The sequence below is a fragment of the Lindgomyces ingoldianus genome (genome assembly GCF_010093535.1).
Source record: "Lindgomyces ingoldianus strain ATCC 200398 unplaced genomic scaffold BDR25scaffold_8, whole genome shotgun sequence".
Classification (NCBI taxonomy): Eukaryota; Fungi; Ascomycota; class Dothideomycetes; order Pleosporales; family Lindgomycetaceae; genus Lindgomyces; species Lindgomyces ingoldianus.
Window position 1 is genome coordinate 929,929 of NW_022985169.1, and position 20,808 is coordinate 950,736.

A 20,808-nucleotide genomic window follows, 5' to 3' on the forward strand; every position below is an offset into this window, starting at 1 on the left:
TGCCTTAAGCGCGACTGTCGTCAATCCACCAGGCAGAGGCCTCGCGCAGTTTCACTCCACCACTTCGCACCTATCCGCCTACTACTCACACACATATTTCAGCTCTAGATTCTCCCTAGAGTCCACCACCATGCCGCCAGCGAACACCACCGGCAACCCGCTAAGCGCGGGCTCGCTTTCGACCTTAATGGCGGCTAGTCTACCCAAGGCTCCATGCCACCAGGTCAAAAATGCCTACGAAGCAGTAGCACTCGCAGTCCACGCTGGAATGATCGCGGTTGGGTTCAGGCTTATTGGCCTCGGGGAGGACGATCGGATAGGTAGGAATTCCATGTCAAGGCTCGTCGTGCGAACGGTACTGACGTTTCGAAGAAGCCCAGGCAGACGCGCATAACCCTCAGCCGCTCCCAGAAGCATGGAACGCTTCCTCATCGTACGCCTTCCGCTATGCCCACTCACAATCCTCGATGGAGTACGTGGTAAAGGTGAATCGGCTTGGCGGGAAGGCCGTAGTTTTTGGCATCGCGGTTGGCGATGACAAGACCACAAATTTTGACGTCACAGTTAAAGACTACATCTCCGAATCTTCATTGCCGTTATCAATCAGCTCAGAGGCTTCGGCAGAGGACGCCGCAAAGAAAATTCAAGACGTCTACATCTCCGCAGGCCGCCTTAACGACCTGGGTGCGCTTCTCAAGATTTCGGTCATCCAAAAATTAGCGCCTGGGTTACACAAAGAAGGTTACGAGGAGACGAACACCCAGAACGATCAGCATGCCAATAGTTCTCAAGACCCACCGCGGGGAGACGTCCCACGAGAACCGCGACGACCTCCCAACAATGACCATGAGCCAGCCCGTCCATATCCCTTCAACGATCCACTAGCGGCGCCTCCAGGTCCTCGACGACCCCTGCCAGAGCCCATCCCAGGATTCGAGGATGAATACGAGGTCAATCGCCCTCCGCGCAGTAGATTAAGAGACGACCGCTTCCCAGCAGGCTTGGGCCATGACGATCTGTATCCACCGGGACTAGGTCCTCATGATCCCCTTCGACCATACCTTGGCGGTGCCCCCTCAAGGCCAGGCGGAGTTGGTGGGGGAATGCATCCTACGTTCGACGATCCTCTGTTTGGTGGTCAAGGCGGCCAAGGAGGAGGCTATGATCCTATGGCACCACCAGGCTCGCGCTACGATCCAATCGGACCGGGCGGGGCGCCTCGAGACAATAGAGGAGGAGGAACTCGATTTCTAGGGGGTGGTGGCAGTGGATTAGGGGGGCCTGGTGGACAGCCGCCAAATCCTTTCAGTGGCTTCGGAGATGGAGATTTCCTTTAGGCGTGATCAGGCGTCGAACACAATATGGAACAAACGAGTGGGACACTTTACGATGTGCATAAAGAAAATCTTCTAGTGTATTTATAGTTCTGACCGAAATTTATGAGGGTGGAAGGAATTCACAACGTGAGACGCCTTTATCTTATCTCACAGAGAGGTTAGGAATTTACAACATGTTTCTCCCGCCTAAGGAGGCTCAGCCCTGCGCCTTCTCGACCTGAAGGATTCAGACGAGGGTTCTTAGACTCTAGATGTTGGGACTCTAAAACGACCCTGTAGATACAATGACAATCCTAGCTCCCAAAATAATACATATTTGATCCTCAAACAGTGTTGTTCCGTAGTAAGGTAAGCATCCGAGATTCGGAACGCCATGTTTCCTGTCTCGTAAGCTTTGAGAAGCCATATGGTTCTGGATTGCAGATTTCGGATTCCAGGTGGCATATTTAGAGACATGTGTTTGACACTTGGTGATTTTAAGTAATATGTGCAAAAGTAGAATGCAGGTGTTGCGATTTGAGGTCGTGTTGATCCCGTCCACACCACGTAAGCAACTATATTGGAACTTTGGTTGTATTCTTTTCGCTCAAGCATTTTTGGATCGAGATAGACAAAGAGTCTCGCCTAATATTACAGATCGACTTTGCTCTAGCCTGAACATGTTTTGCGTGTTTGAAGCGCGCTTTTTGGTACCATGTGCGTCACGTGCGTGGTCTCTGTTGTGATGGCATCGCTCGGGGTTATGTTATTCCAGGATTTCTCGCGATGATTGTGGAAACTCTTGTAAGCAATGAAAAGTAGGGGTGTTTGACTTCTGTGTGCACGATTCTGATGAGTGTTGTCGTGACTCTCTAACTATCTGGGGCCAAGATGCTCGGAGATGAAGGTGCACACGAAAAAAGGATCAGGATGGGGGTGGTATCACCATCACCGCCTTACACCTTTAATGGGCCGCTTCTGTTGCTTGGGTAGCGGTAAGAAGAGACGCGAGATGACGAGCAAATTCCGTTGAACGAATAGTAATGGTAGGTGCATCTACACTTTTCGTACATCGTTTCAATGTATGGGGCCGAGGATGACGGAAATGTAAACGTGCATCCGAAACCTTGGAATCTTTTAATCGCTTGAGGTCTCTGGGAGAACTTCCTCGCTCCTGCGCGCTGGCCGATTGGAGATGACAAATAGCTGAGTTAATTTTAAGAGGTCAAAGGACATAACGTGTTTAAGATAGGGGCCGCGGTGGACGCGATAACCCCGCGCGGCAAATGACGAGTCTGGTGAAGCGAACGTGTGGAGTGAGATGTATCACATCCACCGACAGAGGTGCCGGGGACATGTGAGACTCTGGCAAAGGAGAAGCGGGGCGACGCGACGCACAAAACAAAACTGCATGCATGCATGCAAGCTGCACGTACGCCGAACAGAATATGCTCATTTTTTATTTTGAAATCCATCAACCCTTCTGTTGGGAATTGAAGCGGTGAGGCCGACGTGATACCCCAGCTTTAGGAACAATCGCGTCTCGCCTCGCCGCGCAAGTGCCGTCGCTTGAATGGGGGTTTAAGCATATCGGACCCGAGGAACGATCGTAAATCCCTCACAAACATGTATCCAAATGCAGAAATCTACATTTGGCTCCTCACCGTGGACAGGCAACCATCCTGGGATTAAAAGCGGACGAAGTCATCAAAAGAAGAAGGTGGTCTGCTTGGGAGATCGTGAAATGAGAACAACGGTCCGAACAGTGACAAAGGAGGAGCTGGGGTTGAAGTCAGCATTCATGTTACTAATGCAATTCTTATCCATTCGTTATTTCCATGCAAGCGCCGGGCGTAAATAATGCTCCAGTCTATCGTTGGTGGTGTGAAGTGTCGGCCCCTGCCAGGTTATCTGAGCTAGCTCCAAAGGGCTCGGCTCGTGCTCCCCTGCTATTCTTCAGCCTCGTACGGAGTAATGTTGCGTAAACCTGAAGGTGAGGCTGAAGCCCCTCAGGAGAAAAGTAAGGCCGCCGGTCGGAGCCGGAGTAAGGGAAAGCTCTGGGCACGAGGCTGTTTTCACGGCCTCAGCCACCAGCCACCTGTTTCGTCGTCTTGGCAATTCGTACCCCTCAACGCTATGACGACTGTATCTCACGAGCAATAGGAGAAGTGAGAGGAGGATGGGATTTTTCTCAATCGTTATGCTCTCATGGTTCGACAACCCATCAGCTAAGGTTGGCTGGGCTTATTGTGATGATATCTGCTCCTGAGCTCCTCAAGTCCAAGTGGTTGAGCTGACGTTGAAAGAAAGCTCGTTACACGCGAGGCAAGCGCGGTGGATCATAGGGCTGGGACCAGGCCGCGGTTATCCTGAGCCTGCGCGTGTAAAACGGTAATTGCGCGATATAAACGCGCCATCGCGGCAGTATTGCGCTTGCGCTCATGTACAGCGGTTACTTCAAATGAGGCGAGCGCTTTGGTCGCTGCACCGCGCCAAAGACTCAATCGCCGTTTAATTTGCCGACAGACCTCGCGCGAGAAATGAATTTGGTCGCACTAACTGCATTGCATCCTTCTCGGTTCCCCATGCGTCAACCCAAAGCCAGGAGTGCGGAAAATCCCATGACAGCCAGGCGGTCTCTGGTCGTGATCAAGTCGGGCGTAAGGCATCCCACGATGGTGTCAGAACTGGATTTAGAAATACCACTGGGTGGGCGCAGGTGAGGAGCTGACCCCCAGGTTAGCCATGAGGCTTAGGAACGAGGACTATGAATGAGTGTTAAGGAATAGTGGCAATGTACAGAGAGATGCTTATACTTGTTGTTCAATCCATTGCTAAGATTAGAAAACGACTTGCTTACACGCACGTGCCGTTTGGCTTGGAAGAGATGACTGTCGACGTTTCATGGCCACACGTGGTCTATCAGACGTCTAAATGTCCGGCGGCGAGAAGACGACGGAAGGATTCCTTCTAGAAATCGAAGCTACTTTATCTCGAGCACGATAAGGCCAAATGTCCACAGAGACGGACATTCTCGTAGGAGACTGAGACAAGGCGGGGTAGAAGGTATGATGAAAAGACTGTTGGTGCGCTCACTCCTCCGTTATCAGGTGTCGGAAATTGTTCCCCGCTCTGTGCAAACAGGGACTCAAGACTAAGTTTTCCAGCATTCCTCAAGGCGACCTTTGCTGTCCGTCGAGACTCAGATAAATGATCGGACAGTGTGGGTGGCGGTCTCGCACGAGAATGCCTGCACGAGCTCTCATGGGGCTTTGGCTTTTAGAAGCTTGAGAGAAGATGCTAATTTATCATATTACACACCTAGCATCCAATGAAGGTTTCAGAAAGAAGTTGCGCCAAGCAACTGTTCTGAGATCGGCGACGATGAGAAGGGCGAATACGGGTCAAGAGCAAAACGAGCCCTTCTTGCGACAACCTGATTAACGCGAGAGCCTGTCTTGGATTAGCAAGACCAACCCGGATGCCTGATACAAGTGTAGGGATAGGTGCAGAGCATGCAGCATGTTTTGCAGATTATAACCCGACACCCAATGGTGAGGCCGAGAATAATATGCGGATGGGGTGAGTTTGTGCCCTGCTGCATCAGTCCGGTAGCACTGCAGAGTGGATATCCAGTGGGAAATTTGGGTGAATTGGCCACTCCCAAAAGACCAGATATCGGATGGACTGTGTCTCAGTCACGACTTGTTGGCTGGTGGTACCAGGTGGAGGGCTCCTGTTGGTGGTGATTTTAGAAGAAGAGCTGGGGGTGTTTCATGCCAGTGCAGGCGAGCAAGCCATGGAGGAACGGTCCGCCAATGCGAGAGAAGGCGCTGTCCCGCAGGTCCCGACAGTCATGTGCTGTGGCAATAGACTAAGACATGCTGCAAGCTGTGCTGTCTCTGCCCACTTATGCTAATTATCAGGAGATGAAATAGTAACTGGAGTCCAGGGCAGAGAAACCCTATGAGGGAGCGGAGCAGCTTGCTGGGGCTGAAATAGCATCTGCGGGGCGAAAGGAACCAGATGGGCGGTTTAGGCAGCATTGACAGTGAAGTGGAGCGACATGCCATGGAACCCCGGCGGGATGCAGCGGGAAGGACGAGCGCAGTGGTCGAATGCTGACGAAATAGGTCATTGCTGGGGTTTGCAGCAGAACAAGAGCTTCAAGGTTCGAGGCGCTTCATCCGTGGGCCGTCCGGTAGAGATCGACCCCTTTAGCGAGCCGTTCTCGTCAGCACGGTCCAATCTTTGCAGACTAGCGACGCCATGGCTGCACAGACAGCTGCAACTTTGACCTCATTCACACCAGCGTCGTCGAGGGGCCCGCGGGCGCCTAATGGCTCTCTGAATCGCCCTGTGTTTTGAAGCTCGCTCCGACGCGCATCCTGCACGACATTGAAACACTGCTCCCCGCCGCTCAGCTGCTGCGGACTACGACAAGAAAAACCCTGGCAATATCAGAGAGACTCCATACCAGTGCGTCTAATAACCGTTGAGTGCACCAAGGTGGCGGGGGTTGCTGTGCCGCATGTTGGAGCGCATCGTTGCCCACTCATACGTTATCTCTTGACGGCCGGCGGCTAACGAGACGTCCAGCTGCACGATGCCTGCAGTGTTCACATCTGCAAATTTCAGCAGCCAAGCAAAGGGGCCCCTGCACACCTGGCACGCGGGTCGGACCCTGGCCTGACGGCAGCGATCCATGTCGTCTGCGCGGTTCTGCAGAGAACGTTATGGTCCCTCTCGGGGATCAGGGTGGGGCGGGACCGGAGACGTGCGCCAGAGCCGGTCGTTTGCAAATCATCAGAGTGTAGCCGTCAGACGATAGTAGCATTCACCAGGCAATCATGGTCCGAGAATGAAAGGAAAGACACTTTGACATTCGTGCGAATCTAAAGCCAACACGCCCCATGTGGCCTCCTAAGTCGCCCCAGCAGCCTGTCTATTGTGCCCGGAACACCCGGGCGCTCGAAAACGCCGAAAATGCTCATTCTCCTGTCAGACTCCATAAATTCCCAGAACTCCATGTTCGGACCCCAATGCTACATAGTACATGCCTGCACGTCAGACAATCCAATGCCGGAATTCCGCCGTTGCCCGGCAGCGAACTCTCCACCCAGCCTTTACTCTTACAGTTTGTAGTCGATTGGACTGCCAGGGAAGCAGTCGTCCCGGAACAGGGGCGGTGATCGTGTGTCATACATATCCGGCTGAGGGGGGTGGTAGTACGGCATTCTAGCACTAGGTCCAGTCCGCATAGATGTGCGTCGTGATAGAACTTCGTTTCGCTTGGGACAGCCGTCCTCTTCGTGTCTGGGAGCATTGTCAGCACACATTGTTAGCAGCAACATTCGGAGCTGTCCTACCGCCGAAGCGTGTCCTTTCGAGCAAAATGAGCGCCGCATCTTCCACATTTGAAGATCTTCAGCTTGCGGTGAACCTAATTGAGAGGTCAGTCTTTGGCTCCCGAAGGGGGATGGGTGTTGCACATACGGCATTCGTGTGGCGGTCTAAGTCAGTCCTACGGACAAATTGCTTATCACAATCCTTATATTGGCATACGTGTTCCTTCCTTCGGCACGGGTTGTGTATTTCCATGTGGGTCTTGTGGTTGTAGCTTCTCTGGAACAGCTTTCCACAGACATCACACGAGAAATTGGCATTCTCCTGAGTTGTGGGATTCCTTCTAAGCCTTGTCCGTGCTGTGATGCTAGTTGAACTATCACTCCCACGATGGCTTCTCGGTCGTCCTTCAAATGGCATTGGCTGGAATTCCCTACTTTCAAAGGTGTCGTCGGGCGAGACTTCAAATTTAGGCATTGGAGGTGATTCGTAGGCTTGATCATACGGAAATATGCCGGTTGTAAGTCGATCTGGAGATACGGTTAATGGATGATGGCGTTGGGCAGACGATGGCTCCTCGTCAGTTGCCCATTCAGAGCCCCCCTCGAGCTTTATTTGGGGATAAGCGTGCGCAGAACTTTCTCGTGAGAAGATAGATATATCCCGAGTCGATGATAATGAAGAGCGATGGGATGCATGGTGAGGAGCCCAGGGTAGTGGGGACCGAGATACCGGAGGTTCGTATGTCGTCACTGGCCAGGGATCTGCTGGAGCTTCAGACATGAGGGGAGACGTGCCTGTAGTGAGATGCGTCCAGGATTCAGTGGGTTGAGGAGATGGTGGGTAAAGAACCGAGCCTGCTGGTGGCCCAGAAACAGGAAATGATTGAGAGTAGTTGTAAAGGCCAAGACCATCAGTCGGATACCTTGACGACTCAGAATCACTTCGAGCTGGCGAGGGATAAGCCGGTGAGTGTAGCAATGTGGTTGTCTTCATAGCTTGCTGGTACGGTGAATTGAAGGGCGGGGTAGGTTGGTCTCGGGGCGACATGTTGAAACGAACGACGAAGAATACAAGAATTGAGAAGAAGGAAGCAAGTACAGAAGGCAGATTGGGTTGGAGGTGAGAGCGAGGGATAGGTGGTTATGAAGTACCTGGGTGGTGGTGGTGGTGGTGGTGATGACTGGTGGAAGGAATAAGGTGGGATATAAATCTAGGCGGATCGTGCAAGGCGAGAGCAGCCTCGATGGGGAGATCTAGTTCAGAAGTATTTTTGCAGTGCGTGCTGCGGCGGTGTGTTCAGAGCAGCACATCCAAAGAGTCGGGAAAGGCAGACACGAAGGAAAGGGAAGACGCTAATACAAACATGGACTCGAGCCGCGCTTGAGCGTCAAAAATGCCAGCATGGTTCTTGTTGGCTTTTGGGGCCGTGTCAAAAGCATTGAGCAACGGAAAGGATTGAGCGTAATGCAGGCATGCAAGGCGGTGGGGACATGGGTGCAGGCGCAGAGTGGCGGTCGACCAGGGCGTTCCCGAGCGCCAGCGCTGCCACATCGAATTAGATGCGCGCACCGCTAACTTAGGCGCAAGGACACGGTGAGCTTCTGCCCCTGCATTCGAGGAGTGGATATTGTGTAATGCCCGCGCTTGGGCATCGGCAGACTGGTCTCTGCGTCAATTTCTTAGCTACCGGTATCGTGCAACCATCATTCATTTGCTACACTGCTGTTCTTTGACCTGTGAGACACCAACACCGACCATTCGCAGACGCGCCAATTTCATCAATTTTTCATGGAGTGAGGATAAAGTGACCTGCCTCGCTTTTAGCCCGGCTCGCTGTGACAGGTGTCAGTGTGCGTGGGGCCATCTCTTGCACGAATGGAAGCGCCGGCCATCAAGTGACCTAGCTCGCTTCACGCTGCTGTTGAAGCTGCGAGACCATCTCAGTGAGTTGTTCCACCTGCAAAGTGAGCTTGAGGACCAACGATTTCAACGGAGAGTCCGACTCAGGCGGACCCCCTCTGGTGTGAGGCCGATTCGTAGGTTGCGATCTGCCAGGCGCATTTCCATTCCCCTCAACCGTGGCTTGGAAGCCCGCTGCCAACGGGCGCGGAGAATTCAAAGAAGATCTCAGAAGAACTCGTTTCGCCGTGGTAGGCGTTTCAGGTCCGCTGATGGAAGGTGCGCCAGGGCGCCGCTTCCGTGAATCAGTGAACTGTTCGTAAGCCCAGATTGCCCCAACGAAAGGGAGATGAGTTGCTTTCAGCAAAATGATCCTCGCACTCCGTAGTCTCTCCGAAGGCAGCATGAGCCGGAGCGGGCGGACAACCAGCGGGATCAGATTCTGCACGCAGGGTCAGTTGTGATCAAGCTCAAGCCCCTACAACATCTCTGTGCGGAATGTATCGGCATGAACGAAGTATTGTCGAGCCCCGTACTGCCTAAGACACCAAATATGCCTGCAGTTGGATATCAAGTTGCTGAAAATGAAGGCTAATTCGGACAGAGACAGTCAAGTCAGATCTGAAAAGACCTGAAAGGGAGTGTGAGTCAAGGCATCCCGCCAAAAGCATCCCCAACGGTTGGTTCTGAGCGTGCTGCTTAACGCCTGGAGGCTATGTCGGCTGGCAACGCCTGTGTTTGGGGCGCTTATTTGTGGTTTCAAAGGCCCAAAATAGACAGCAAAAATGAACTCACCAATGGGGGAAGATAATACGTCAGGCGATTTGAAGCCGATGCTTCCAGGACGTATACGGAATAACTGAAGCGAACTGCGGTCAGCAACATTGCGGTGACTTTCATAGAGGGTTGAGAACGAACATGAACAGATACTCCTCTCGTGCATGATCCAGTACCTGTCGGAGGCCACCGAATTAGTAACTTTCTAACGGAAGAAGCGAGAAAACGATGGTGGTGACCTCCTCTTCCATTTCACACCGCACCTTGAGCAGACGGACAGGCCGTAAGGCCCACAAGAACCACGGGGGTATACTCGGAAGGAGAACGACGGGAAATCAGCCACAGAACAAACGGGGAAATGGCGGATGCCGACGGACACCAAGTGCGATGAAGTTGGTGCCAACGAGGCTGAGGCTCGGGTTGGGCGGTGTCCAGGTCCCCGTGAAAGGTCCCATGCTCATCCTCGCTTGAGTGCATTTTCAAAATGGGACACCGAGAGCCAATCAATTTTGCCAAGCCCAATTTTTCGCTCAGACGTGCAGCATTAATTCAGGGCTACGTACCTTGGTCAAGGAATTAGAAAGCAACGAAATGAGGGACGTAATGAGGAGGATGTTCGTCAAAGCCACGAAAACCAACTGCAGGTTCAATCAGCAGACCGCAAATGTATGTGCACAGTTGCGTGCTCCTACCATGACGGGTGGTCCGAAGTATGGGGAGCTACAGTTCCTGGCGTTAATTCTCAAGCCTTTCATTGAATCGAAGGGAGCCTACATTTCTTGAGCCACATCCTGTTTTTGTGTAAGCCAACGCACGTTTGTCTCCAGGAGGCGGGGCTTTCGCCCCAGTTTCATCCTTACTTACGAAGCCAAGATAAGAAGACCTGTGACAGAATACACACATTAGCAAAGGCTGAATTGGCAGGAAGCCCCGCACAGCCTCACGTACCCAAAAAATACTTTCACTAAAATCCAGCTCATTTCCCTTGGCGTGAACTGGTCTCTAGCTAATAGCGTGAACGTGGTCAGGAAGCCTGCCGAGTTTGTAAGCTCGAGGATAAGTTTTTGGCTGAGTCTGTGGCTGAGGCGCAGACATCATACCTAGATAGAGAATGACCACTAATGACAGAAATTTGATGAAGTCCTTTGTCTGCTAGTCGTTAGAGTCGGTCAAGGACACCGCTGTTCACCCGCCGTTATACTGACCATCTCCTTAAGGCATGGAATCTTTGCACATGTTAGCCGGATATGGTTAATTAAGGTCTGCACGGAAAAGTTTGGGGAAACGCTGTGCCACAGCAATCAGGGCCCTCGGCGTTGCCGCATCCATTTCCTCGCCGCGGAAGGCAGTGGTAGGACATTCGGCAGCCGTGAACACTCAGAAGGAGGCAAGAAAGGTGCAAGAGGCTACACGATTGCTTCCATGTTCAACTTACCAATGTCCCAAAGTAAGGATTCAAGCTCAGCAGAGCGAAAATCCGTGGAACCAGGAACAACGCTTCGAGGCCGAGAACGTCGTAAGATAGATCTATTATGCTCGTTGAAGCTATGCTCAGACCGATGAGTCCTAAGCACGGTTAGAAAGAAGAAGATATGTCTGGAAGAGGTGCCGTTGGATCCACTCACTTAGGGCAAAGAAGATCGTCCCAACTAAAACGATGCTCTAACGAGTTGTCAGCGAAGCAGAAACACGGAATCGAGAGGTGAGTGTTACAATGTCCCAGATCCACCAGAAGTCAGACGCGTAGAAGCTAGTCTGACCTGCGTCAATCCAGTCCCCCAACTCGTCGTACGCAAAGCCAGCAATCCAGATGTAGAGTAGAACCTCGGACGGGGTTACATGAGAGAAACTCCGCTGGACAAGCACTGCATAGTACAAGGCAAGAAAAGTGGCGAAGAAGATTGTCTCGAAGATCTTCAGATATCGAGGGACTCGTAAACGACAGAATGGGTCACCGCGTCTGCGATTGTACAGCTTGGGACATTTGACCGAGTTCACGCTGAGAGTCTCCCAGAAAACGATATCGCCCTGGGCCGTTAGAATACGAAGTTTTACACAACAGAAAGTAAGAACTCTTACCCGCCAAACACCATTAATGATTTTCTGTACTGGTCGTTGGCTAAGAAATTTCTTCGCATCAGACACGGAGGCAATCTCTAGAGCACTCAGGTTTTCGAACTGCGATGCAAAGTTATCAGAATGACTGATATCTGTAGTCAAAGTGGCGGCCACGCTATCCGTCCCAAAATATGACGACGTTCGTCCAAATCGCCGAGAACCTAAAAGAGGTGTAGCTTCACCTCGCAAATTGGCGGAAGCACCATTCTGGTGAGATACACTATCACGCTCTTCATCCTGGGAGTTGTCCGGAGAAGATATGGCCGGCGGGAGCTCAAGGAGAAGGAAATCTATCGCTTCCCTCTCCGAAAGATTCGTCAAGAATTGCCATGCAACTAGCTCGCAAGCATAGCCCCTGGCTTCGTTGACGCCCGGCTCATCACTGGCTTCTTCCAATGCCGAGAAATGCGCTTTTAAGGCTCTGTTAACCTCAATCAGCTTCTACCCCAGCATATCTATATCATGAGGCGGCTACCACGTCCAGAGCACCTAGGAAAGAGCACCAAGGAAAGAGCACGTACAGAAGAGCACAGACAACAGCGGGATGATGCACATTATCAGAAATGTAGGCGATGAGAGGCGTCAGGATCCGACCGCATGGAAGGCTTCGTAATTCCTCAAACGTGTGTGGAAGCGTGATGGCATCGGTGAAGTAGCTAACAACGAATTAGTATGCAATTTGCCATGCGCATATGTAGGAGGGACCGCTGTGCTGAACATATGTCGCGACAAGACACGGTGAGACTCACAACGAGAGTTTCCTGGCCAGTTCTCCAAAGTCGTCGTCGTCCGAAATGAGCGGGATGTCGGGATGTTCTGCGGGCCACCTTGGGGTCGACGGCCTCGACATGTTCACGGCTGACTTCTCGCACGAAAGAAGGCGATTGCAGTTGCAGTTACAGTTGCAGCCATTGACTCGGAGGACTTTGACGCCATGTCGCGCAAAATATGCCCGCGCTCGTGCTTCCCTGGGGCTTCCGGCTCCGCTCTGCTTCGCGAATTATGTAATAACGGCGGCGCTAGTGGTCGCACCTTCCCAACATAACTCTCACTCACTCTCACTTTCCTGGGAGACTTCCTCCTCGTACAGGTTTCTCTCTCCGCATCATCTAAGCTTCTGATTCTGATAGCCATGGTTCACGATGAGAGTTTCTGTGGCGACCGCCTTAGAATGTCCTCTTTCCTCAGAGTGATCGCCAACATGCCCCCACGACCAGCTCGATTCAGGAGACATGAGAAGCAAGCTGACCAACAGAGCCACGCCATGTATGATGAGGTGGGATTGAATCAGTTCGAGGAGCTGAAAACGCACAAGTTTTCGTCTCAGAATCCAGCACTAGCCTCTCACGACAGTTCTACTGAAGTGTGTGATTCTCTTGCACGGTTAGCTTCAGCTCAGTCGTTACTGATGGTAGCTGGACGCGCTGAGCGGAGCGAGGCCGAAAACGGCAGCGCTCCTGATACTGGCAATGGGGTTCACAAGCCATCGGGAGCGCAATCTACCGCACCACGTGCTCGAAAAGACCACTATTCCTACCAGACCAAGACCAATAAGAGCAAACACGCATCAGGGAGAAGATCTGGCACTCGCAGAAGGATGCTACCTGTCAATGAACTCGCATTGGTGCGAACCACGACAACAGATGGCTTACCTGATCCGAGTGTATGGAGTCTCCACCTGGATCCCTCAACTGATGAGCTACAGCTGATTCAAGGGACTACAGGAAGAAGACGTTATTCTCAAAAGCCCTATTACAGAAATTGACCCAATTGAGGACAGCGAGGTCTATGGCGATGTTCCTGCACAAGTGAGAAATGAGGCTACTCAAAAGTCTCATCTAAGCAAGGGGGATCAGGTTAACTACACAAACAAGGCAACGTGGAAATCGAGACGACGCACAAAGCAAGGCCGTTTAGACGTAAGAGTTCTCCAATCCGTGCTAGCTTCAGATGGGTTTGTTGGCGCCGAGTTTTCCATTCCCTTCAGACACCAGAAGCAGCCAAACAGGCCTCAAATGAAGAAGATGGTGCCAGTAGCACAGCGCGGGTTAATTCTAGCTATGGGGAACCTTCCAAAGCCATCTTTCCAGAGCGATCGGCTCCAATTGGTCCAAGGCTCCCAAATGTTCGATGCTCGTCTGCCAAACAGACTCTCACGGATACCTCGTTTGGGTGAAGGCAATGAGTCTTGGAACGAAGAGACGCCTGCAAGGCCCATGCGAGATACTCCAGGGGGGCACGATACCTCCACCGTTCGTTCGAAGCCAATCAGGAGGAAGACTAAGCATTGGATCCATAATCAACTCGCTAGCATTTCAGCGCCAACAAGACACAGTACCAACAGCGGATCAGAAGCCACCGAAGAACCCGATGAGAGGAATAGCTCGTTCAATGACCCAAATGACAGCATCACAAATACCCGTTCAGAATTCAGCAGCGATGAGCTGAAGGAATAAAGATCAACCGTAGGAGAGTTTCGCGATAGGATCATCAAAGATGTCCGTGACCACTATTTTATGTCCCATTTTGATATACTTCATTCTGCACCTGCAGTTCTCGGTGCGAATGTCCCAACGTCACTTACAATTCACAGACAGATTACGCCACATCATGGTAGGTAGACTAGGATCGTAGGTGTAAATATGGCTGGCTGACAACTGGTCGCGTACAGAGAACCTTATTGAAATAGTCGAGGGTCGCCATTTCCGAAACGCTAGCCGCCAGCTCGACACAGTGCCCAACAATGTTGATAATTTCTGGGCACAGTACGGTGCCATTGGTTGAATGAATTTAGGGAAGTGGTCGCCTTTGGAGTGATTCGTATCCCTAGTGGCTCAGTCTGCTGACACTGACGATCGTATTGCAGAAATAGAGGATAGGTTACACTAACTGTAAGGACAGGGCTCCGCACCACTCCGCCAATACAACCAAAAGGTACGAATAATCAACCAACGTTGATTTTCGGGTGCAGAATAGTATATATACCTGTCGCACGTAAGCGCCATCTCGGCCTTACACTAACCAGCTATACTGCATCGTGCCATCTAACATGGAACAGCAGGGGCAATTTAAAGCAAAAGTTTGCATCCTATTCATGCTTTCGTTAAATCTAGTAAAATGGCTAATTAAATCAAAAACCCCCGCCAATGCTCTATGGTATGCAAAATGGATGGGAAAATTTTAACGCAGCTTGTATGTCTAAATACACCCTCTTTTCTCCAGCACTATGTTAATCGTTGTTTATGTTCTGCTACTTGTGTATGAATAGATACATCGTTTTATGCCGCATTTACCACGTCGTGTTGCAATCATTTTCCTCCCGACTATCCGCTGGTGATGGCCCCACATCTTCATCCGTGCGCAGCGTGCCGAACCACCGACCCTCTCTCGGCTGACTTCAGTCGGCCTTCAGTCGTGCCGACTTTGGCATCAAGCTGCATACGTCGCATATCGTGTGATTCAAAGAAACCCTTTCGGTGGGAACGAGGCCACACGACTGATTTAGTGGCTTCTCCGTGGAATGACCCTGGCCGCGCCACACTGAGGGGCAATTGTTATTTGAACAGGGCGTGGCCGAGCTCCCATGGTCACTCCGTCTTGCTACTTCACGATTTACCATTAAAAGGGCTGCACGGTGGTGGGTACGGCCTAGACTCTTTCAACAAACCGTTTGATTTGGGGAAGGTCCCCAATATACAAGATGGCTGCGCCAGGCGGAATCCCACCCTCTGTTTTTCAACAAATGGTATTGCCTAGACTCCACTTTCCGTGTTGCGCCGGTGCTGAAATGCAGTATAGATGGCCAACGGACCACCATATCTCCCAATGACATGGGGGATTGGCGGCATTCCGAGGAAGAACATCGACGTCCCAATCACCTCAGTTTTCCTATTCCTCTACATTCTTGCCGCTGTAACACATATGGCCCTGTTCCGACTCAATCAGAGACGGGGCCACAAATTTCTGATCTCAATATTCTTATTCGGCAAGCATAACTCCCAGTTATTCCTCCTTATCCTTCCCTGCTTTTTATTGAACTCAATATAATGATAGCTAACATGCGTAAGGATTCTGCATGGCCCGAGTCGTAACCTGCGTAATGCGCATCGCATCCACTTGCGTCCCACACAACATCTCCCTTGCTATCGCGGCCTCAATCTTTGTTGCAGCCGGTGTTCTTATAGTCTTCATCGTGAACCTCATCTTCGCACAACGCATCCTCCGCTCCACACACCCACACTTCGGCTGGCATCCGGCCCTCTCTATCCTCTTCAAAGCACTCTACGTACTCATCGGCCTGACATTCGCAATCGTTATAACGGCGACAGTACAAAGTTTCTATACTATAAGACCGCGAACCCGGACGATTGACCGCGATCTCCAGCTCTATGCCGCCACTCTTTTAACGACAATCAGTTTCCTGCCGATACCTATCGTTTTAATCAGCCTCCTCATACCTCGCAAATCGCCGCCTGAAAATTTTGGCACCGGCCGTTTCCGCACAAAAGTCCTCGTCCTGCTCACCAGCACCCTCATCATCTGTCTTGGCGCGGCGTTTCGGTGCGGAACAGCCTGGAAGAAACCCGTCCTGAGAACAAAGCCGTTACCGACGTATTACTCGCGGACATGTTTCTACATCTTTAATTTCGCGGTTGAGATTGTCGTTATATACCTTTACGCTATCATGAGGGTGGATCTGAGATTCTGGATCCCGGGCGGTGCGAAGGGCCCTGGGGGTTATGAGGCTGGACAAGGGACACGGGGCCAGTCGTATGGTGCGGATGAGGAGGAGAAGGGGGGAGGGATGAGGAAGGGCAGTGAGAAAGAAGCGATTAATGAGGAGGCGAAGGGTGTGGACGGTTGAGGAGTTGTGGATTGGTCAGTGGGAAGCGGAGTAGAGTGGTATTTAGGCGAACTACACTAGTTAGAGTTTAAGTTTGCATCCATTTAACTCAATGGGCATTTTCAACTTTACGACCTCACCAGGCACAAATTTTCCGTCATCCAGTCGACTCTTCGGAGATATCCCTTCCACAAGTCCAACTAACACGCACCGTGACCATGAAACACCCTCATCTAGTTCCGAAGTTTCAATAAGACTCCAATTCCCACTAATGAGAATGCCCAGCACCCAATAACAGAAGCAAGAGAAAGGAAGAAGCAGTTCCAAAACGAGAAACCCAAGACTCCCCTATATTTCTTCAAAGCCGTCCATATAAAACCGTGCTATGAATTGACCATGTTTTGTGCTACAGGGTAGATCTTGAGACGTCAGTGCTCTAGAATAGTGGGGGAGGGTTCGGTTTGCTGGCTAAGTCTATCGATCTTCTAGGCCTCCGGTTCATATAAGCTTTCCTATGTCTCAACGCCGGCCAAGGAGTAATAGGGTCTACATGGTGTAGTCGGGTGCATCTCCGTTCGTCAACCTCACAAAGCCATACTTGGGATATGATGAAAGAAAGCATCGGCCCGACGCCTCAATTATCAAAACGTTTGTAAATATAACCAAGTTCCCTCATCCTTCTCGTCCAGAAACGCCTTACTGGTGCCGGGGTCCCTGACTGAAAGCAAAGCTTGAGCTCATAGATCGAGACAATAATACATGTCCGGAAGAAAGAGGTGAAAGTCCAGAAATATGTATTTCATCATGTTCCCGATCACCAACCATGTCGACACCCAGATTGTCCCTGATCAACTCGCCAGTACCCAGACTGAACACATCGAGAATAAAAACACGCAAAATTACCGACGACCCATGGTCAAGTTGAAGTCTGGCGAAGTTAAAAGACAAAAAAAAAGTGCAAAATGCAACATCGCTAGCTTACAAATCCCAGCCTTTGAATTCGAAAACAAGGCCAGCAATGCCTGATTCAATTCATTGAACCTGGATCCGCACGCAACGCCAGCGAAAACTTATTCCATGTCGTAACAAAGGCGGTGCGAATATTGACTGTATCTAGTCACATAGTCGCCATGTCCCGTATCATGTCGTCGTAAATCATAGCAAACAGAAGTATATGTCATCGTAGAAGGGATATAACGGGGGCCTACCTCGAGTAGGGCTTGTTCATCAAGGCAATCTCGCGCGCAATAGTGGCCCACTCGAGTTCCCGCCGAAGTGGCTCATTGCGTCGCTGGCGTTGATATTCTTCCCACTTCAATAACTCGTATCTGAACAATTATTAGCTTGCATTTTTAGGACTACGCCGCGAGGCCACATATCAACTCACGTAAATCGAAGGTGGGGTTGAATAATAACATTCAGGCGCCTGGCCCGAACAAAGCAACTGACAAGATAAGTTAGTATGAGTTTAAGTGTAGGTATTACTGAAACTGACTAGGCACGAGGAAAAGAAAGTCCCATTTCGTTCATAACCTCTGCAATGCAAATCGTCGCTGACCGGGAAACACCGACCCGGCAGTGCACAAGTGTTGCTCCTCCATCAAGCTTTCCGCTCTCTAAAAAAGCACTGTCAGCTGGGCAGGGGCAAATCTAGGGATTAGAGATTATTTACCAATAAACCTAAGACACCGATCAAATTCGTCCCAGAGAGGGTCCACGCCGTTATCCTGCACTCTGTCGACCATCATTAGATGTTCGCTCGGCCAATTGAGCTTTTTCTTCATATCTTCCTGCCATGTCAACGACTCCCCAACGCTGAGTATGCGGGTAATACCCAATTCGCGGAGCAGCTCTGGGTTGTTTGCATGACCGAGATTCCCAAGATACATATAAGGGAGAATCCTGCTAGGGAGACTACCATCAATGCGCGATAACCATGAGGGCTCTGAAATGTTGATAACATCCTTTTGCCAGCGGGGTGACTCTTGAAGAATGCGAGGCTGAATCGAGGTGAGTAACGCGACATCTGTAGGATATGCGAAGAAGTTGCGACCCTTCTCCCGATGCAATTGGACCCAAGCTTCGTGCACTGGCAGTCCTTCGGCATACATGAAGTAGGCCAAGCCGAGCAATGATGACTCAGTATAGCCGTCCGTGCAATGTATCAATATTTTACGTGGTGACGTCGACATCTCTTCCAACTCAATTGCTTCGCTGTCATTGCGCTTTCTTCCCTCCATCTTCTTAACTTCCAGGGGATTCGCCAATTCATAAATCCACTTGCACGTCTCCATGAGACCGTCGACTTCGGCATGAGACCACGTTGGCGGCATAATACTCCCCGACGAGGGAAACTCCATATGAAGAGGATTTTCAGAATTACTTTCTAGGGCCGTACGGTGATTTCGCAGAGTTCGTGAGTCGGGAACATGGGCAAGATCATTGCCTTCGATGAGAATGTCAAACACATGCTCACTAGTGGATCCCGATTCCAGAACTGGGTCTGGGGTCGGTCCCAAGAACACATTTGAGCTTATTTCTGAAGCCTTAGACATTGCACACATTTCATAACGTTCCCAATAGACTGTAGAGCTGTCAATAACACAAATGCTCTGCCGATGCAAGACTGACTAGACTTACAGAAATCCACAACATTCCCAGTCATTGCCCCGCTAGAATCAACTGCAATCAGCTCGGGATGAGCCCTCTCAACATGGCTGAAAGGATCTGACACAGTCAGCGTCCAGGTCAGAATTCTCGACCGTCCCACGACATACCGCAGAGCATGAAAGTGTTAAACAATCCTCTATGAAAGCCATATCTTGCCTCATTCTGTCGCTGAGCCTGGGAGATGCGTGTAGCAAGAGCAATCGTGTCGCTGGGGTTAGTTTTGTCGTCGCCATAGACGATAATATCTGACACCATAGCCATCTTGCAAGCCTGGATCTGGAAGTTGCGAACTGAGAAACCGTCCTTGGGATCGCACTCGAGGAAGGCGCCAGAGTCATCAGATGAAGATGGTAGCAGCTCCTCGGGTGATATTGCGCCTTTTAATTTCGAAGAGGATAAATCTCCACCGGTCTTGACAAGAGTAATGCTGCGGATGCACCTGGGGACCTTTCGAACGCTCTTTCGCCGTGAGACAAAGAAGGCGAGCTGGATCTGGTTGTCAGCGTGGAGCCCATGCAACCATGGAAACACGTGCTCAGGGTTCGGCAATGCCTGGGTTGACATGTGCTCGAGGGCCTGTGCCAGTCTCTGTGAGGTGATAGTCCAGATGGGCGGGTCTCGTGAGTACTCAACGCAAAAAGAATCTGGCGGGTAGGTAATTGACGAAGTCTCAATGAGGCTCTCCTTGGATGGTGGTGAGGCGGGTGGGGTCTCAAGGCCGCGGGCAGGCACCGGGCCAGGAGAGCAGATGGGTATGTGCTTGTTGGGGACGGCAGCGGGTGTGCCCCGCGAAGAAGTGTTCAGTGTAAGGTGCGGAGGGGGGGTGGATGACCGACCAGGCATGGGAGGTGCCCGCGCAACGACGGCAGCCATGTTGGCGAAGACAGCCCGCCAAGGGTCAAGCGCAACTCGAGAAGATTTAACGAAAGAAAGTGATCGGCAGCAGAGGGGAAAGAAGGACGGCAATAAAGCAAGGTACTAGATTAGGGACTTGAATAGGATGATGGATAGGGCAAATCGGACGCTAAATGAAGTCGAGCAACGTGCTCAAGCCGTGGCGGGTCTTGGTAGTGGCTGCCCACAGACGTCGGCGTACAAGCAGATATATGGGCAGGCCACAGAGGGACGATTGGCCAACTGCGGGGTGCAGAGTGTCACGATAGCGTGGAGTGAAGTTGAGAGGGCTCTCGGCAGAAGCAATTGCTGCGTGCGTCAGATCTGGGATGGGATCATTGAGGGGAATATCGTACCAGACGGCATGAATTGTTTCAACGGGTTGATCAGCGGCACGCGAGTGTTTGAGCAGGAAGCACTCGAACGCCAGCACGCAGCCGGGGCAGGGAAGTCGCGGATTCAAAGGGCGGCGACGAGGGAGCAATGGCTCACGGGAGAGGGCATCGTGGTGGATGAAGAGTGAAGAATGAACGGCGGATGGTGAGTAGAGAAGAGTGCGGGAAGAGTGAGGGATGGTGGATGGTGGTGATAGTTACGACGGAATGCTGTGGGACGTCCCCCGCTTGCTGTGGTGTGGCTATAGGCCCTCACCCTAGTAGTTTTAGAACAAAGGCGCCGTTTGATTCAGCCCGTCCGGCTCGCTGTCCTGCAGCCCACATGCACGCTCAGCAGATGGTGGCCTGCGGTTGGACAGCGGGCTGCAGGCTCAAGTCCCAGCACTGCAAAAATAGCCCTGTTGCGCAGGCTTGGAGTTGAGTGCAGGCGCTCCGCGAGGGCGAGGGCTGTGTTATCGCCTTATCGATTTGATCTGAGACGCGATAAGACGCCTTCACAGAAGAGACCGCACACCCTCTGGCTCTGACCGTTTGTCGGCGTCGCTTT

The 20,808-nt window shown here is 51.4% G+C and overlaps 8 protein-coding genes across 8 annotated transcripts; 4 read left to right on the forward strand and 4 right to left on the reverse strand.

Annotated features, from left to right (window-relative positions):
• The first annotated feature begins 37 nt into the window (after positions 1 to 37).
• Positions 38 to 1,647, forward strand: BDR25DRAFT_281768 (uncharacterized protein). The gene is made up of 2 exons (XM_033687917.1): positions 38 to 320; positions 373 to 1,647. The coding sequence occupies exons 1-2, from the start codon at positions 131 to 133 to the stop codon at positions 1,335 to 1,337; spliced, it is 1,155 nt and encodes a 384-aa protein (XP_033550636.1). The 5' UTR covers positions 38 to 130; the 3' UTR covers positions 1,338 to 1,647.
• BDR25DRAFT_392233 (uncharacterized protein) lies at positions 1,524 to 3,409 on the reverse strand (the record flags this gene model as incomplete). The annotated part of the gene is made up of 10 exons (XM_033698195.1): positions 3,017 to 3,409; positions 2,913 to 2,962; positions 2,760 to 2,840; positions 2,556 to 2,723; positions 2,334 to 2,497; positions 2,194 to 2,271; positions 2,117 to 2,165; positions 1,980 to 2,053; positions 1,610 to 1,922; positions 1,524 to 1,554 (listed from the first exon to the last, which is right to left on the reverse strand). Exons 1-10 carry the CDS (start codon positions 3,113 to 3,115, stop codon positions 1,524 to 1,526), a joined length of 1,107 nt encoding a protein of 368 aa, XP_033550637.1. The 5' UTR covers positions 3,116 to 3,409.
• Positions 3,048 to 3,613, forward strand: BDR25DRAFT_392234 (uncharacterized protein; the record flags this gene model as incomplete). The annotated part of the gene is made up of 4 exons (XM_033698196.1): positions 3,048 to 3,292; positions 3,330 to 3,421; positions 3,474 to 3,549; positions 3,587 to 3,613. Exons 1-4 carry the CDS (start codon positions 3,155 to 3,157, stop codon positions 3,611 to 3,613), a joined length of 333 nt encoding a protein of 110 aa, XP_033550638.1. The 5' UTR covers positions 3,048 to 3,154.
• A 2,581-nt stretch (positions 3,614 to 6,194) lies between these two features.
• Positions 6,195 to 8,079, reverse strand: BDR25DRAFT_281769 (uncharacterized protein). Its single transcript, XM_033687918.1, has 3 exons — positions 6,813 to 8,079; positions 6,686 to 6,759; positions 6,195 to 6,632 (listed from the first exon to the last, which is right to left on the reverse strand). Exons 1-3 carry the CDS (start codon positions 7,710 to 7,712, stop codon positions 6,449 to 6,451), a joined length of 1,158 nt encoding a protein of 385 aa, XP_033550639.1. The 5' UTR covers positions 7,713 to 8,079; the 3' UTR covers positions 6,195 to 6,448.
• Positions 8,080 to 8,363: 284 nt separating this feature from the next.
• Positions 8,364 to 12,408, reverse strand: BDR25DRAFT_125097 (uncharacterized protein). Its single transcript, XM_033683755.1, has 17 exons — positions 12,209 to 12,408; positions 11,981 to 12,115; positions 11,421 to 11,880; positions 11,055 to 11,369; positions 10,967 to 11,003; positions 10,777 to 10,907; positions 10,547 to 10,567; positions 10,442 to 10,490; positions 10,290 to 10,374; positions 10,206 to 10,224; positions 10,116 to 10,132; positions 10,034 to 10,061; positions 9,905 to 9,979; positions 9,483 to 9,517; positions 9,360 to 9,423; positions 8,648 to 9,006; positions 8,364 to 8,592 (listed from the first exon to the last, which is right to left on the reverse strand). The coding sequence occupies exons 1-17, from the start codon at positions 12,307 to 12,309 to the stop codon at positions 8,511 to 8,513; spliced, it is 2,013 nt and encodes a 670-aa protein (XP_033550640.1). The 5' UTR covers positions 12,310 to 12,408; the 3' UTR covers positions 8,364 to 8,510.
• Positions 12,409 to 12,533: 125 nt separating this feature from the next.
• Positions 12,534 to 14,391, forward strand: BDR25DRAFT_125267 (uncharacterized protein). Its single transcript, XM_033683756.1, has 3 exons — positions 12,534 to 13,122; positions 13,184 to 14,072; positions 14,131 to 14,391. The coding sequence occupies exons 1-2, from the start codon at positions 12,592 to 12,594 to the stop codon at positions 13,913 to 13,915; spliced, it is 1,263 nt and encodes a 420-aa protein (XP_033550641.1). The 5' UTR covers positions 12,534 to 12,591; the 3' UTR covers positions 13,916 to 14,072; positions 14,131 to 14,391.
• A 697-nt stretch (positions 14,392 to 15,088) lies between these two features.
• Positions 15,089 to 16,410, forward strand: BDR25DRAFT_332587 (uncharacterized protein; the record flags this gene model as incomplete). The annotated part of the gene is made up of 3 exons (XM_033692764.1): positions 15,089 to 15,444; positions 15,527 to 16,276; positions 16,388 to 16,410. The coding sequence occupies exons 1-3, from the start codon at positions 15,258 to 15,260 to the stop codon at positions 16,408 to 16,410; spliced, it is 960 nt and encodes a 319-aa protein (XP_033550642.1). The 5' UTR covers positions 15,089 to 15,257.
• A 1,096-nt stretch (positions 16,411 to 17,506) lies between these two features.
• Positions 17,507 to 19,815, reverse strand: BDR25DRAFT_217039 (uncharacterized protein; the record flags this gene model as incomplete). The annotated part of the gene is made up of 6 exons (XM_033684894.1): positions 17,507 to 17,630; positions 17,690 to 17,746; positions 17,798 to 17,918; positions 17,975 to 18,886; positions 18,943 to 19,029; positions 19,080 to 19,815. 6 exons carry the CDS (start codon positions 19,813 to 19,815, stop codon positions 17,507 to 17,509), a joined length of 2,037 nt encoding a protein of 678 aa, XP_033550643.1.
• Positions 19,816 to 20,808: the final 993 nt, after the last annotated feature.

Excerpts from the sequence above, each read along its gene's own strand:
- BDR25DRAFT_125097 (XM_033683755.1), bottom strand. The coding sequence starts at position 12,309 with ATGTCGAGGCCGTCGACCCCAAGGTGGCCCGCAGAACATCCCGACATC. Across the intron at positions 11,370-11,420 it reads TCATTAATGGTGTTTGGCGG|GGCGATATCGTTTTCTGGGA; the intron begins GTAAGAGTTCTT and ends CTAACGGCCCAG. Across the intron at positions 9,980-10,033 it reads ACTTCGGACCACCCGTCATG|TTGGTTTTCGTGGCTTTGAC; the intron begins GTAGGAGCACGC and ends TTGAACCTGCAG.
- BDR25DRAFT_125267 (XM_033683756.1), top strand. The coding sequence starts at position 12,592 with ATGGTTCACGATGAGAGTTTCTGTGGCGACCGCCTTAGAATGTCCTCT. Across the intron at positions 13,123-13,183 it reads ATGGCTTACCTGATCCGAGT|GAAGAAGACGTTATTCTCAA; the intron begins GTATGGAGTCTC and ends AAGGGACTACAG.
- BDR25DRAFT_281769 (XM_033687918.1), bottom strand. The coding sequence starts at position 7,712 with ATGTCGCCCCGAGACCAACCTACCCCGCCCTTCAATTCACCGTACCAG. Across the intron at positions 6,760-6,812 it reads TAGACCGCCACACGAATGCC|GTTCACCGCAAGCTGAAGAT; the intron begins GTATGTGCAACA and ends CCTCTCAATTAG. Across the intron at positions 6,633-6,685 it reads CGAAAGGACACGCTTCGGCG|ACACGAAGAGGACGGCTGTC; the intron begins GTAGGACAGCTC and ends CAATGCTCCCAG.
- BDR25DRAFT_281768 (XM_033687917.1), top strand. The coding sequence starts at position 131 with ATGCCGCCAGCGAACACCACCGGCAACCCGCTAAGCGCGGGCTCGCTT. Across the intron at positions 321-372 it reads CGGGGAGGACGATCGGATAG|AAGCCCAGGCAGACGCGCAT; the intron begins GTAGGAATTCCA and ends GACGTTTCGAAG.